At 35.3% G+C, this 15,937-nt stretch overlaps 2 protein-coding genes and 1 pseudogene across 3 annotated transcripts; 1 reads left to right on the top strand and 2 right to left on the bottom strand.

The window, feature by feature from the left end:
- Positions 1-96: 96 nt before the first annotated feature.
- On the bottom strand, positions 97-5,761 carry LOC123193684. 2 transcript variants are annotated; one of them, XM_044606752.1, is made up of 14 exons: positions 5,590-5,761; positions 5,025-5,327; positions 4,471-4,552; positions 4,247-4,350; positions 3,902-4,028; positions 3,720-3,814; positions 3,357-3,480; positions 2,873-2,953; positions 2,543-2,641; positions 2,273-2,458; positions 1,811-1,945; positions 1,670-1,723; positions 1,069-1,206; positions 97-655 (listed from the first exon to the last, which is right to left on the bottom strand). In XM_044606752.1, exons 2-14 carry the CDS (start codon positions 5,063-5,065, stop codon positions 452-454), a joined length of 1,470 nt encoding a protein of 489 aa, XP_044462687.1. In that variant the 5' UTR covers positions 5,066-5,327; positions 5,590-5,761; the 3' UTR covers positions 97-451. The 2 variants fall into 2 exon arrangements, with proteins under 2 accessions (XP_044462687.1, XP_044462688.1); XM_044606753.1 differs by having other exon boundaries at positions 4,467-4,552; positions 5,590-5,760.
- A 1,455-nt stretch (positions 5,762-7,216) lies between these two features.
- Positions 7,217-11,185, bottom strand: LOC123193397 (uncharacterized protein At3g52155, chloroplastic-like). Its single transcript, XM_044606366.1, has 5 exons — positions 10,972-11,185; positions 10,526-10,625; positions 10,230-10,409; positions 9,766-9,883; positions 7,217-7,738 (listed from the first exon to the last, which is right to left on the bottom strand). The coding sequence occupies exons 1-5, from the start codon at positions 11,183-11,185 to the stop codon at positions 7,673-7,675; spliced, it is 678 nt and encodes a 225-aa protein (XP_044462301.1). The 3' UTR covers positions 7,217-7,672.
- Positions 11,186-11,471: 286 nt separating this feature from the next.
- Positions 11,472-15,323, top strand: LOC123193398 (annotated as a pseudogene).
- Positions 15,324-15,937: the final 614 nt, after the last annotated feature.

Below are 15,937 nucleotides of genomic sequence, written 5' to 3'. Positions count from 1 at the left end.
CCATTGATTTATATTCACTATTTTGCCCATTTACAACATATGGGTTACAGGTAAATGCCAAATACATAGCTTGCTAAAAACAGCTGATCAAGTCGATGGAAGATGCAACTGGAGTTTCATCTTCATTGGACGCATGCATGGCTGCTTGTGCATGTCAAATGATTAGATATATGTACATACACCCATCATTACAACTCTCACTTAGATATGGTAAGGACTTGGTGTAGAAATATGAAAAAGGGCTTGGGAAAATAAGGCAATTTTACAATTTTGTGCCTGATGTCCAGCAATGACGTGCACGTAGAGAAATAAACCGCATACATGGCCAGTGAAGCCTCGTGATGACATAGAACGGCACCCAGAAACTCATTCCTCTTTTCAACCGTGGAATGGGTTAATATGAAACAAAAGGAACATTACATGAGTTATAAACAGCTTTCTATGGTACAAGTTAATCAGAGAGATGCCTCCGATGTTTTACTCCTGGCAATAAGCAAAGGCGAAGTCTTTTGCCAAGTGCCTCAAGCTTTTCAAATTTTTCACGTATAGGCTTTTTTCCATCTGCTGCAGCTTTCTTCTTTTTCTTTTCCTCCTTCAAGGCTAACGATTTTTTTTGTTTCCCTCTAACAGGTGTTGCAAGTGCCTCAAGAGTCACCTAGAATCATAAAAACAAATATGCACAAATTTAGAAATTTATAAATGACAATACCTAAGATGCACTGAACATAATTCAACAGAAATTTTGAGGGAAACAAGCATCATTTTAGTTCCTATCATAGCATTCTCCCTTGCATGTAGAGCTGAATCAAACAGAGATATGTTAGGTATGAATACCTAGGCAGGATCCACTGAATGGTAGGCCTCATTTATATTGTTCAATGAATACCCAGATGCGAAAAACAGGTCATAATAATTTCCTGAAATGACATTGAGGCAAAGCCTCATTCCTGAAATTTCACTAATGCGGCCCCTACTTGATTGAAGGGCAAAGAATGATGATATCAGCCTTATTGAGTAACATATTAGACCAGGACACTTTGCACAAGCACTTGAGAGAGAGAGAGAAACCTGATGTCTCCTGTCAGCAGATGCACAGTCTGCAGAAGATTCTTCATCACTGCCTCCCAATGAAGAGCATCTTCCCCAACTTTCCCTGTTTGAGCTACTCAATGAACCACATTCATCATTTTGGCCATTCAGCTTATCCTGAAAGCAAAACACAGCCAAACCCCTCCAAATCATCAGTAAAACAACCACCTGAATTCCTCAATACAGCCGACAGCATGGACCATGCACCATCCTTGCAACAACTAAAACACTTCATACTCATAAACATATCTCTAGTCTCTACATTAAAGTTCAATAGAAGCAAATTATCAGAGCTTCAGCTTTGAAGTCCACCGCAGAAAAGAATATCTTCTATCATTTCTTCTTTCCTCTTCACTTAATATTGATTATATTTTTCATCATATTCTAATTTGAGGTTTGGATCCAAAGGCTTAACATTTTGTACCTACATTGATAAACTTGGAACAATCATTCAAGCTGAGGACCTCAACTAACAAGATACAATTATCAAAGAAACTTCTTATTTGAGCTTAGGGCATCAATTAAACACGATAATCAGCTTTTTAATACAGACATTATGAATATCACTATACTTATTCACCTGCAAACTTGATGACTCATCACCAAGGCCATTATCATCATTAACCAAGGAATCCTGCATTATCAATGATAAAGAAATAAACATCACCAAAAAATTTGTGAAAGAAAAACAACTGATGCACACAGATGAGAAGATACGCACTATACTAGTGACTGGCACAACTTCAGAAAGAAGTTCATTCACAGGTTTTGTGGCTAAAATGATTGGATGTGTAGAAGAACTTGCAGCGTCCATACTTGCAGAGCGAAGACCAGTAATGATCTCACATAACAGGCTCTGGAAACAAATGGACACAAGTTATTAATCCCTGTTAATAAAATATAGCAATGACAAACAAAATTTTTCACTGGACATATTATTGCATTATAGAAGCTTTTTTGCAATGTTGATTAAACATGGATTATTGCATTATGGCAAAATTGTTAGGATTTTTTATATTCAAAACAATAATTAGGTCAGCAGGAATTATAAAACCTGAATAGAACCAAACCAAATAATAGTAAAGGCATGATGACCTAAAAAATTAAAAACTGAACCAATTAAGAACTATATGTTTAAAGGTCTTGTTAATACAAACAGTAGGTGCATAGAAAGAAAAATTACCTCATCCATACCAGCACCAACCTTTAAGTCCCCCAGATCATAATATCTCTCAACCTTGCTTGGACGGGCAGAAGAGATTTGTGGAGGGTGAAGGACATTGAAGAAAAAAATGGAAACTGAATCATAGTAAAATTGCGGTCGACATGAGTTGTGGTCACCATTAAAATTTATGATATTCTTATCCCCCTGCACATAACATAAATATGGTTAACAATGCAGAAAAGAGCCAAGACTTTAATGAAACATAAGAACTTTCAACCGGAATATTACTGCATAGGAGTTAAAGATATCATCAGAGTGGTGGGGTTGAATGAATTTGTCCTCATTAGCATGCCCAAATAATACAGGAATGAATGTTTTGGGTGCAACCTGCAGTACAAAATGAGATATTTATTGAATTAAAAAAACTGCACTGCTTTCTAAATGATGCAAAACATACAACAAGAACAGGCAAGCAATGAAATACGTTTCAACACAAAATCGTCTCAACTGAATTCAGTCTATTTACAGCTGAAAGTAAACTAAATTATGTGCAAACGGAAAATACACCAAGTTGCAAATTCATTTCAATGTTCCACAGTCTACTAAACATATAAAAACCTTTAGGCAGTTAAGATCCATAATATCAAACTTTGCCTTCTTCTGAATCGCCCGCCGCATGTACTGCACTGCCATCTTAACCTATCAAGATTAAGAAAAGAATATCATTTTAAAACCCAAGAGACATCAGAACAACACATAACCCAAACACTAAGCAAGGCTATACTAGCAAACTAATATAAATGATTCTGCGAATTAAGAGCAGAAAACTAATCACTAAACACAAGATGACCCTAAAAACATGGAAAAAAAAATCACTAAAAGGACAAAAGAGAGGGACCTTGGTAAGATAATTGACAGTAAGCCTAAAAGCTGGACAAAATCTGGAAAGATGAAAGCATCTGATATATTGATTACTCTACAACAGTATAATAGTTATCATGCCTAACTAAATATAAGGCAGAAGCACATCACAGCACAAAATCATATTGTGACTAACACAAGAGAAAATGATGCCACAAGAGAAGGTGAAAGAGATGCATACAGTGAATTTAGGGACCCGGATTTTGTATACGTCTACGAGTTCCATCATTAGATTAAATAGGTCAGAAAAAGCACTATCCAACACCATCCCAGCAATTGAAGGATCTTCTGCTCCATAAAGAAGGCTGCATAATATTTTAAATTATTAATCCTTTCCAGAGATCTATGCAAACAATTTGATTTATCAATAAATAATACATTATGTCATACTTATTCATTTTGTGAAAAAAAATATTTCTGCCAGTATTACATGCTTTCTAGCACAACATAAAGTCTCGAGTCTAGTTAATCCTGCTTCCATCATCAAAGATTTTGACAAGAATATGACACCAGTGACAAGTTCAAAAGTGTCAAGACAAAATACCTAGTGACTGCACCCATAGATCGTCCCCAAAGACCTATACGTGATATTTGTTTGTTGCTTCTTAAGTATGAAACCACAACTTTGAGGTCATCTTTCTGTGGCAGATAAAAACAAACTTACACACTTCAAAGATAGAAGAACATGAGTTCAAATAATACAAAATGATACAAAGAGATATTTACCTCATGCCAACCAAGGCTAACATATGCACCATCAGACAAGCCCGAACCAGAGAAGTCAAGGGTAAAAACAGTAATATTTGATGGAAGAAGAATGACAGCAGCCTCATTTGCATCTGCCCTACATCCACTGTGTTATTTTTCACAGGAAATTGAGTAAGTTTCCACTCTTTTCTTATAAGGATTCTTTGACAAGAAGTTACAATTCTTTCAACAAGTGTAATAAATGAAAAATTAGACTTTTCCATAAAATAATATGTTGAAAGCAAGGACTGATTTATTACATATATTTGTATCCGCAAGCTACGTGCTAAAACAGCATGAAATTTCCGTAAGAACAGAACATACCTGTTTCCATGGCAGTATATGACACAAGGCAAAGGAGTATCTTCTGGGAAAACTGATGGCATATAATGACTACACTGCAAGACATGACCCCTTACATTCCTAAGCTGCAAGTATTGAAAATAAATAGAATAGCAGACTCAGAAGCCATTACAGATATTCTCCTTGCTGTAAATCAGACAAGATAATAAAAATAGGAACAGTTAGTAACTGATGTCCATACTTGCCTCCAAGTCCTGTCTTTTGTATGATCTCCCAGCAAGAGTGAAATCTCTTTCCCATAAATACTGATCTGGGCTATAATCTGCCCTGTAATATGCAGCACAGCAATCAGTACACAAGATTAATGACCAATGAATCTCCAATAATTTAAGAAACACTTCAGGAAGACAAGAATGTTGTGTAATACTAGGTCACAAGTTGTATATAAACATGACATTGGGAGGTAGCAATAAGTACAATAGCACTGAAAGATTGCCCTATAAAAAAACATTTCCATCATTTGCAACAAAATGCCATACAAGTATTGTTGACTGTGAAAACACTATAACCCAGTCAGGATTAAGCTCAAACTTCTGAGCTGTTAAAACCATCGCTCCAATCAATGTTTCACAAAAAAAAAAAAAAAGAAGAAGAACAGGAGGGGAAGCAAATGCTACATGACATCTTTATAAGACTGAAGTTTCTGATGGAGTAACTCTTAAAAGAGCCAAAGAAGCATAAATCAGGAGATAACAGCCGCATTTATATTCATAAAAAAATTAGCGATAAGTAAAAAAACCTGGGGGGGCGAATGACAAAATTGATGAACTGATCAATCATGTTGACCAGAACTCCTCCCTCTCATAAGGAAACAATACAACCACGCGGGAGTCTCCACGAAGCTCAAAAGAATTCACTTCAACTCCACCAATTTTTATTTTTCAGAAAAAAAAAAAGAAGCGAACTTCATTACACAAACCCTGCCTCAGCTTCCTCCAATTCTATTTCTCTGTTTACAAACCCAAAAATACAAAAAATGAAATATAAAAAACCAAGCTGGAGCTGAATGTCTCTGCACAATGTTGTACTCCGCCAGCTCCCCCTAACAAAATAAAAAACCAAAAATGAAACATTGGGAAACAAAAACACAATCTCAGATCTAATTTACGTCAATTCTCGAAAATCAAGCCAGCACAAAAAAAAAACACAAATGCCACACGAATTGAAGAATGAGAGATTCAATAGCAACAAATTGGAAAGTCTAAAACTTTAGATCTCAAACTGGAAAGAAAAGTCGTGAAAAGATTTAAAAAAAGAAAAAAAAGAAATGAAAAAAAAGTGGAGGTGTATGGGAGCTTACGTACCGCTCAGGGTTGTGTTGAAAGTACAAAAGGGAAGAGAAACGGCGAGACACAGAACCCACAGCTCGGCTACGGATTCACAGAATGAGAAAACTAGAAAGAAGAAGAGAGAGAAGAAATATTACAAGTCTCTCTCTCTCTCTCTTGGAATAATAAAAAAGAAATGAACTAGTTTTTGGAAAAGGCCAACAACAGTTATTTCCACTCAACGTTTATAGTATCTTTAAATTTATACTCATAAAATTTTAAAATTTTAAATATTTATCTTATTAATCAATTAATAATAAAAATAAATTTATTATTTAATAAATAATATAAAAAATAAAATTATATCTTATTTTCATCCATTAATTTTAAAAAATAATAATTTTTTTTCTAAAACTGAAGTTTTAAAAAATTATTATTTTTTTCTGTTAAAGTTAACTAAAAAATTAAGCAATTTTTTAGTGATAAAATTCAATCCGACTACCTTCTTTGAGATTGGCAATTCTATTATTCTTAGCGAAATCTCAACAAATCTTGTCCATCTTTTACAAATACATAAGTAATCGACTTTTCAACAAAATCTCACTTGTCGTTGGCTCTCTAAATAAAATATCCATTTTAGCTTCCTAAACAAAACGTTTGTCGACATTGGCTCTCGAAATGAAATGATTGACAAAGACAAATCTTAACCGATTCTTATCAGATCAAATCAGTGAAGACGGTGCTCAAAGAAGATGTCAATCTAGAAGAGAGAATGCGTCAGGAAGAAGAGACGAAACCAATCTTTGCTCAAGTGATGGTGACACCAACGGATTCTGATCGTCGATAGAGATGAAGAAAAAGAAATCCCTAACAAAAGGGAAAAGATAACTTTTTAAGATTTGAGTTTTGAGAAAAATTATTATTTTTTAAAATTAATCGATAAAAATGAGATAAAAAATTTTAATATTATTTATTTAAAAATATTTTTATTTTTATTATTAATAAAAATTAGATAATAAATAAATTTTTAAATTTTTATAAATACAATTTTGATAATACACTAAACCGTGGGTGAGAATAGGCCTTTTGGCCTTTTGAAAAATGTAACCGAAATCTCTCACATTTTTATTACTAAATTACCTTTTATTTTTTGTTCGATATTATTACGCATCCCTGCCTCTCTTGACAAATAAGTTGGCTTTTTCACTCTTAAAATCCTACAAAACCAAAAGAGATTTGTACTGAACTGAACAAATAATGGTTTGAATAAAAATAGTGAGCTCACATCGGCTTAAACAATAAATAATAACACCAAAAAAGAAGAATGATAGCGAACTTAGAGAAAATTATCTTAAAAGAGGAAGAGCTTGATAAAAAATTATTAATGAATCTTTATATTCGAATCGAGTCATCAAATTAAGGTTTTAAATCAAATTTAATTCATTAAAATTAATTATGAATTTAAGTCCAAATTAACTTGGTTCCAATCATACTCTAATGATTCAAAACAAACATTCATTTCTTACCATAATACCTTGAAAATTGTATGAGTTTTTTTACTACTTGATAGTGGCTTTTCTGTCAACCTTCCGATGACAAAGTATCCTTGCGCAATCTGAATATTACAATAATGGTCATTCATTCATGGCATGCCCACAAGGTGTAGTTTGAATTCCTTCTATACAAGAAGATGAATGCAATCATTTGAAAATTTTCCAATAATCAGACTAACGTATTTACATTAATTATAATTTACGTAAAATCTAATTTTCCATGATCCCTTTGCCCTTCAACCTGTTGTTCTGAGGATCAGCCAGTGTATAAAAAACATATTGCCATCGTATACCCTTGGCTCTTGACCAACATATACAGCCAGTAGATGAAGAATAATCTCTGGTGACAAATAAGATTAGTTTCCACTTTTTGCAACTTTGCTGATTGCATTTCTGGTGCTCAGGGCAGTCTTATCTTTACTTCCTCGGGCTGCAGTTTTATGGAAGATGCAGAAAAGATTCAGGAGAGGCACAGGTTACAAGTAGAACAACCTGTAGGCATTTTTTCTTCTTTTTCCTTTTAAGGGCTAGCCGTTTGCTCCTAGTACTCAAAATCTAACAAAACTCTACCCTCTGCTAGGGGTTACTATGCCCTGGAGCTTCCACACTCCAAGTCCAGCAATAGCAAATGCCTAAAATTGCAACACACTCAGTCAGCTAAAGTTCTGAGCAGATACTAAATCCACACACAAGCAGGCACTAAAGCCACACACATGTAGTTCAAAGAAAATATAATCACCAATAAATTGTTTACGGTCAAAGACATCAAACAAATATTCATATGATGATTGTAACATCTTGATTCAAACGTCTGACCTACAGTCAAGATATTATTGATAATTTAAAAACTCACAAATCATTCCCAAGCAATGTGAATACCCATATATACTCGACATCTCTCTTATGCTTTATCGATGTGAGATTTGTCTTGAAGTGTTACACTAGTCATACAATGAATGCACACAAACTCTCTCTTCGAGAAAACTGCAGTTATAACCTATGCTACTAATTCGTTAACCCAAACAAGCCAGTTTTAATTTTGCTGCACCTGCCTTCACTTAAAACACATTTCCTTTCACTTCCAATTGTCATGCTACAAAATTCCTCTTCCAAAATAAAACCTAAGTAGCTGTATGAACTCGTAACAGTCAGCCATGAATAAGGGATATAGGATCTTATGTATTACATCACTAGTTTGTTCACTCAGATTGTGTTAGGGAGAGGGTCTATGTGAGGAAGAAAGGAAGAAAAGGAGCTGGACAAGGGGGAACAATTGGCCAAGTGAAAGAGTTGACTAAGAGCAAAAAACAATCTGAATGAGTCAGTACCCATGCTATCAGAAATCAGGACCACTGAAATACTAAGTGCTGAGGTGGCAATCAGGGAGGAGGCAGACTGCTACGGAAGGATGAATAAAATATAGAAGGAAGAGGAGAAGTAGAGAAAGGAGATTTTAGCAAGAAAGAGAATAGTGAGGGAGAGACCCAGCCTCTCGAAAGCTGGAGAATGGTCCTGGAATTCTGTTTTGCTAATTGTGTGTTATTTTGAAATGGGAGTTTTGTACTCAAACTTATCATTATAATTCAAGGGATATTTGAATGAAATCAAAAGCTACTTTTGTTATTCTGTTGACATAATCTGTGTCTACATTGATACTGTTACATTGCATTTTCATTATACATCTCACAAAAACAAACAGTTGTCTTCATCATTCACTTCCAAAACTAAAGCCAACAAGTCATCACCAATAGCTCAACCGTTCAACAGCCAGTCGACCAGCTCGGAACCAGGTTCGTATCAGATTGCCATCACAATATAAGTATTACTTATGACACCAAAGGATAAAATTAAATCACACCACACTGCCATTTTCTCTGCTTTATGGTTGAAGGAAGAATATCTCATTAGAATTTTAGAATTCCGTATCACAGAATTACATGACCTCCTAACCTCTAAGGTGTGATATGGCAAAGCAAAGCATTTAGACCAAAGGCTCTGTCCCCATCTAAAGTCACAACAAACACTGAAATCCTGCAGCAATATATGATAGTATCTATAATTACTGCTAAGTAAATATAAAAGCAGATATGCACACCCCTTATACATCTTTATCACTCACTCCAGTTCTCTTGATGTCTTAGGTCCAATTACCTCCTTGACTTATATTGGAAAACAAATGTTGAATTCTTACTCCCACATTGTGGCTGCAATGCCCTAAACTTCTTGCAGCTAATCTTTTCTTACATCTTAAGTGTCTTAAGATTCTGCGTCAGTCCTCAACAGAGAAATTTTCTTTTGCATCCCCCAAGAAGCATTCACAAACAAAATCAACCTACTATACCATCAAAGATTCTCACTAGTACGAGAACCAGAACCCACTCCTTGAGTGGCAGAATCAAAATTGAAATTAGGCCTATGGAGATGCTAAAATGACAAGTCCAAGTCTAGTACCTAAAACATGAACCAATCATTCAATCTAAAACGGGATTAAATTTTCAAAACAGATAGTTCTAATTGGTCACAATGTGAGCCCGCGGAACATTAGTGAACCAATTGATGTTGAATATACAAGAATTCGCAAACATATTCTGCAGGTAAATAGCACCAAAACAATGTTACTTAATAAATTTATTGCTCAAAAAAGGATAAAGTGCCTAACCTCTTCCCACGATTTTCCAGAGGCTTCAAGCAAAGCAGCATTGCATGTCTTAAGTTCTATCAAGGCACCTGCAAACATTGATGCTGCCTCCTCCCATCCCCTATTATGTCCCATGCACCTGCCAAATTATCATAATTAATTGCATAATTTAACGTGTTAATTTGCTTTTTATGATGATCTAGCAAAGGTATGCACACTTTATCCTTCAACATCCCATAGAAATATAAAATTCTATTGTGTCTTGCCTGGAAATTATAGACAGCCAGCAATGCAAACCATACAATATAACCGCCATCAGAATTGATGAAGAAAGTTTGTACACACACCATTTATAGATCTTAACATATAATTTTTTGCTGGGTCATTAGAAATGGTCTGTTGAAGAAAGAAAACATTTTGAATGCTATATGAAGATAATTATAATAACAAGAAGTCAGAATGTGATAAAGTCTAGCAAAACGTACATGACTGTAACTATTTCATCTGTTGAGTATTTACATATAGTTTGTTGAAGATGCTCAGCAGTTCGTCCATCCATTGCTGCAACAGAATAGAAGCTAGAAATGAAATGAACTTGAGCTTCCAAAAATCCTTTCTCATGTTCCTGCATTATCTTAAGAGTCTCCCTTGTTCGCACGGCATCACTGCAGCATCCCCCAGTTAAAAGCTTCAAATTCCATTAAATGCAAATGACGCAACAAAAACTGTTTAGAATTAAGTCCACCACAAACTCATTCTCAAATCAACAAGAATAATAAACCTGGATAAAATAAGTTGAGGGATCCAGCCCAGTTGTTGAAGCTTTTGTGAAACATTGAAAGCATCATCCTTTCCAGCTTTACTCAAAGGGCGATCATGGTCTAACCAAAAAGAAAGTCATTACAAATAAAACAAAAAGAACGAGAATTTCATTTAAAAAAATCCCTGAGAGTTAGTCAAATATGCCGATAAAATTCTGGATAGAAATTTCCTCTTTTCCTTTAATGTAGTAATAAAATTGCTGAGCTAGGTGGAGCCTATGCACATTTCCAAGTACAACAAAGGGTAGTTCCTTTTTTAAAGTAATTAAAGTTATGGAATTTTGAATGGGTTTAACTTTAAAAATCCCTGAGAGTTAGTCAAATATGCAGATAACATACAAGCGTTTGGGTTGTGTATGCGAATAATGAAGCAAGTGGATCAAAACGAAATTGGCTTAATGAATGCCTCCAAGAGAAGGGTATTCCCAGGAATTCTTAGCGTGCCGAAGAAGAATGAGGCGACGAAAGAGTGACTGGGATTCAACAGTGTCAGTGACTTGAGTCTCTAATAACAAAGATTGGGTTCTCCGATTCATTCTGAGACAGGTATTCCTCTTGTTATGGGGAGGAGATGACCAATTATACATCAAAGAATTTGATATTTTGGAGGTCATAGTCATATAGCCTCACCCATGTTGCTTCACCCTTGTTTCAGTTTCTTCAAGCTACTGTCTGTCTCAATTTCACAACTTGAGGTTTTGAGAATTGCATATTTTCCCAATGATTTTGGATATCAACAAAAACCACCGGGGGGCTTCAAGATTGCTTATCAATCATAATAATTACAACAATTATCTAGATATGTGGTCATATTTTGATGAGAGAGACGGTGTTGGTGGCATGGCAACATGAGTGTCAGACGAAAGTAAAATGACTTTATTATCCTCGATACTTCCTCTGAAACTTTCGATTCGGCTCTCTTATGTGATGATGATGATCTCTGTTTTGGATTATAACGAAAACACACATTAACAAAAAGGCTCCAAGCTTTATCTATCTGAGTTGGATCAAAAGTTCAAGTCTTTCGCTCCTCCATTCGTCAAACCAGGTCAACATTTCTCTTTCTTTCATACATTCAATCTCTGTCACTTTATTTTAACGAAACGGTACCGTTTTGAGAATAAGTTTGTTTCAGGAATTGCCTTCGTTAATATTTGTATGAAAATTCAACTTATGTTCTTCACTGGTTGTGAACATTGTATGATTTTTGTTTGTTGGCTCAGGTGTGAAGCTACTTCCCGGAACATGTCCCAGTACCAAGGGAAGCATGATGACGAGATGTATTATGTGGCGGATGATTATGAAATGGCTGAAGTGGATGAAGATGACGATATGTATTTCCGAGCTAGATATATGGCTGATTCGGAGTCTGATGATGATGATTATGATTATGATAATTTGGTCTGTGAGCTTCGTACCTCTAAAATTTTATGCCTTATGGACTTTGCTTTGATGCAGACTACTTCCCTCCTACTTACTTTGGTCGTTGTTCTGGCCTTTCACGTAAAAGAGACTCTTTATTTTGGCTTATTTATCAGGTTGGTTGTTTGTGCAGGATAATAAGATGACGGATACAACTGCTGCTGATGCTAGGAGGGGAAAGGATATTCAGGGAATTCCTTGGGGGAGGTTGGGCATTTCTCGTGAGAAGTGTAGGCAAACTAGACTGCAGCAGTGCAAGAATTATGAAAACATTCCTCAGTCGGGGGAAGGTTCAGGGAAGGTAACATGTATTTTCCTTTAGTTTCTTATTATAAAATAGCCCCTAAGGTCAAATTACATTCTTTTCACAACTTTTTTTTTTTTTTAATTATTGTTCTACTTTTCTTCAGGAATGCAAGCATACAAAAAAAGGAGGCAAGTATTATGAGTTTTGGTGAAGCACAAGATCTGTGAAATCAACAATCCTTCATTTCCAAGTATGTTGATAACTTTTTTGCATTATAAGAATTTGGATCATGCTCTCTGTCCGTATGATCCACTAAATATTCACACTGTGAGTCCCTTTTTGATACAATAATTGAAGTCACAATGCGAGGAACAACTGATCTCTGGGTAGAATTTAGGGTCTGATAACCAATTGTTGCAAGTATTTCACCTTTGCGGGAAATTTTATTCATTTTTGGCTTTGCAGTTGCAGAACTTAGTTTGGGCAACATCAAAGCATGACGTCTACCTCATGTCACATTTCTCTATTGTTCATTGGTCTTCTTTAAGTTGCAAAAGAACTGAAGTTCTTGATGTGTCAGGGCATGTGGTGCCACATGAGGTGTATCTTTCTCTTAATATTCAATGATGTTACTTACATGATTATTGTGCTATTGGAATTTAGTTTTTACTGAAGTTTGTTTTGTGTGATAGAAACATCCTGGGAGTGTGTTGGAAGGATTTACACAGACTCAAGTTAGTACGCTTTCAGTACAGGATAATTTGTTGATTGCTGGAGGGTTTCAGGGAGAGCTTATTTACAAGGTTTGCTATCTTGACATATATTTTTTGCTGTCATTGTCATCATCACTGAATGAAACTATCTGAAATCAAAATGGAAGCAAGCAAACACTAATTTCACTTATTTCTCTTCATGGATGAACATCTCCATTTTGTATTAAATTTTAGCTTGGTCTAGTTCATTCACTTGTACTTTTATCCCTTTCATTTGTCTTAAATGAGATTCCTTCATCTTGTCCGTTTGTTACATGTTTATTTTGTCTTGCCATTTTGCTTTTCCTTTTTTGCAAAAAATAAATACATAGAAAAAATAAAAAATAAACCTGCCTAATGAGCAGAAGGCCTGTAGAAATATTAAAGTCTTGAACTTTTAAAGATTATTTTCATTTAGCTAGGTCCTGCAGTGATTTTTTAGCTTTTTCTTTCTACTCTGGTTAAAGTTTGGTCTATTCTGATTTTTAATATGATATATGATAAAATATTTTCCCACTGGGATGCAGCACTGGTCAACCAGGAGTTTGCTTTTGTTCCAGGACAACATATGATGATAATGCAATCACAAACGCTGTTGAGATTTATGATTGTCCCAGGTTATATGTTATTGCTGTTTTCCTTTTATTAATTGGTTGGACTTAGGAGTAAGGTCAGATTCGTAAGAGGGATAATGGATTCTGACATAAAATCGTTCATCTGCCCGTGGTGCAGTTCATTTCATAGCATCAAATAATGACTCTGGAGTTAGGGACTTTGATATGGAGAGATTTCAACTTTCAAAGCATTTCTGCTCTCCTTGGCCTGTGAATGTAAGTATTTTCGTTGGAATATATTTCTCACTTTTATTTTTCCCTCCTATTTGTACTTGTCTGATAGTTTGGGAAAAAATCCGTTTTTTGTATATTTGTTTTGTACATATCTAATCTGTTTTTACTTATAAAGAGTGAGACTCTATATGTTTGTGTAGACCTGTTAGTGTTGTCTAAGTTATTCTTCTTTAGCTATCTGGAACTTAGCCAGAAAGGCCAAGCTTTTGCCTGTTATGTTTTTGTTTAACGGTTCAGCAATGAGCATCCAGACGGTTTTGATGGACTATCATATACATAAACAGATTTTGGATGTTTCCTGAACCTATTATCGAAAAAATGATACTTACATGACTAGTAGTAAACAATTAGCAATGTAGATTTACCTACCTAATCTTCACATGTGCGTGTCCTGTTGAATTGATGAACCATAGCCACACACTCATGTAATGATATGTTATTCTTGATGAATGTACTATTATTTATTTAATGTTTTCTGTTGACAGCACACTTCTTTGAGTCCTGATGGTAAGCTTCTTGTCATTGTTGGTGACAACCCAGATGGATTACTAGTGGATTCTCAAACTGGAAAGGTAATACTTATTTCTGTTTGGCAGAAACTATTGTGGTTTCATCTCTGGTATATGCAACAACGTGTATGTGCTTGTGAAAAAGCTTTTGGCTAAGTCTTTTGTTGTAGATTGTCATGCCTTTATGTGGACACTTGGACTTTTCATTTGCATCTGCATGACATCCTGGTGGCCATATCTTTGCTACAGGGAATCAAGACAAGACTTGTCGAGTGTGGGATGTGAGGAACTTATCAAAGTCTGTGGCTGTGCTCAAGAGGAATCTGGGAGCTATTAGATCAATTTGTTTCTCGTCTGAAGGACAGTTCATGGCAATTGCAGAGCCAGCAGATTTTGTACATGCATATGATGCAAAGAATAGGTTTGAGAAAGAGCAGGAGATTGATTTTTTTGGGTAGATCTCTAGCATCTCTTTTAGCCCTGACACAGAATCCCTCTTCATTGGAGTGTGGAATCGCACTTATGGTAGTCTCTTTCAGTACAACCGGTGCAGGAATTATACATATCTTGACACTGTTATGTGAATTTATACCTATATACCTTCTGGTGAGTTTATATCTTCTATTTATTTCCATTTTTCATGGAATGTGAGAAGATAATGAGTCTGACATTTGGTTTACTTGAAAAAGGTTACATGTTTCATTTTTCTCAGTTGTATTGTCATGTTATTGAACTTTGTTTCAAATAATGCTGGCATGCATTTAGTTTGAACCAAAAAAGAAAGAAAAAAATAAGAAAGAAGAAAGATTAGGGTTGTAGCGGGTGGGAGGAAGGGCTTGAGTAATTTAAAAAGGTCTGTAAAATAATTGAGTAAAGATGCTTAGAAGTGTATCTGTGTAGCACAACTCAACCATGCATACTAAGACTATTTGCAAAATAATTTTGCTTATTGTTAGATGTGTAAATTGGAGTCTTTCATGTATTTTTATTCTTGTTCTCTTTTACCATGAAGATAAGATTAATCTCAGCAGGATTGCAGAAAAGTCAAGTTAATATTTTTTCGGAGACAGATTTGTCGCATATATAGTGCTGAAGATGCAATTGTTGCTGAGTCTTTTGCTCTCTTTAGTTTGTGATAATGAAGAATCATAAATCATTAAGCATCATGTCACATTACACTTGTTTACAATTGCTGAAACTCTCTTCCATTTGTTTGAGAATTATTTCCTCTTCGAGTTGTTCCATGCATTCATCAAAGGCACCACCAATTCTGGATCAAAGATAGTGGCCTCGAGCTTTTGTTTTCTGACTCCATTATCAGTAAAGCATAGCTACTGATTTTGGAATGGAGTAACATAAGCTCCTGGAGAGAAATCCTGTCCTCCAACATGTAATCATACACTAAGAGTTGCAAACTCTCACAAACTCAATTGTTGTTGGGATTTCTAATGAGACGAGACCATTTGCAATGGCTTCTCTTTAATCCCTTGTCAAAGATTCTTGTTTCTTCAGCGGGCAGCATCCTCTGTTGTCCTAGAGCCATTGGGACTTGACATAACTGCTGTGGTTTCTGATCTCGAACTCCCTCTCTGCA

This window comes from Mangifera indica, chromosome 12 (genome assembly GCF_011075055.1).
Source record: "Mangifera indica cultivar Alphonso chromosome 12, CATAS_Mindica_2.1, whole genome shotgun sequence".
Lineage (NCBI taxonomy): Eukaryota > Viridiplantae > Streptophyta > Magnoliopsida > Sapindales > Anacardiaceae > Mangifera > Mangifera indica.
The sequence above is the reverse complement of the archived record's forward strand: the minus strand, read 5'-3'. Positions and strand labels throughout refer to the sequence as shown.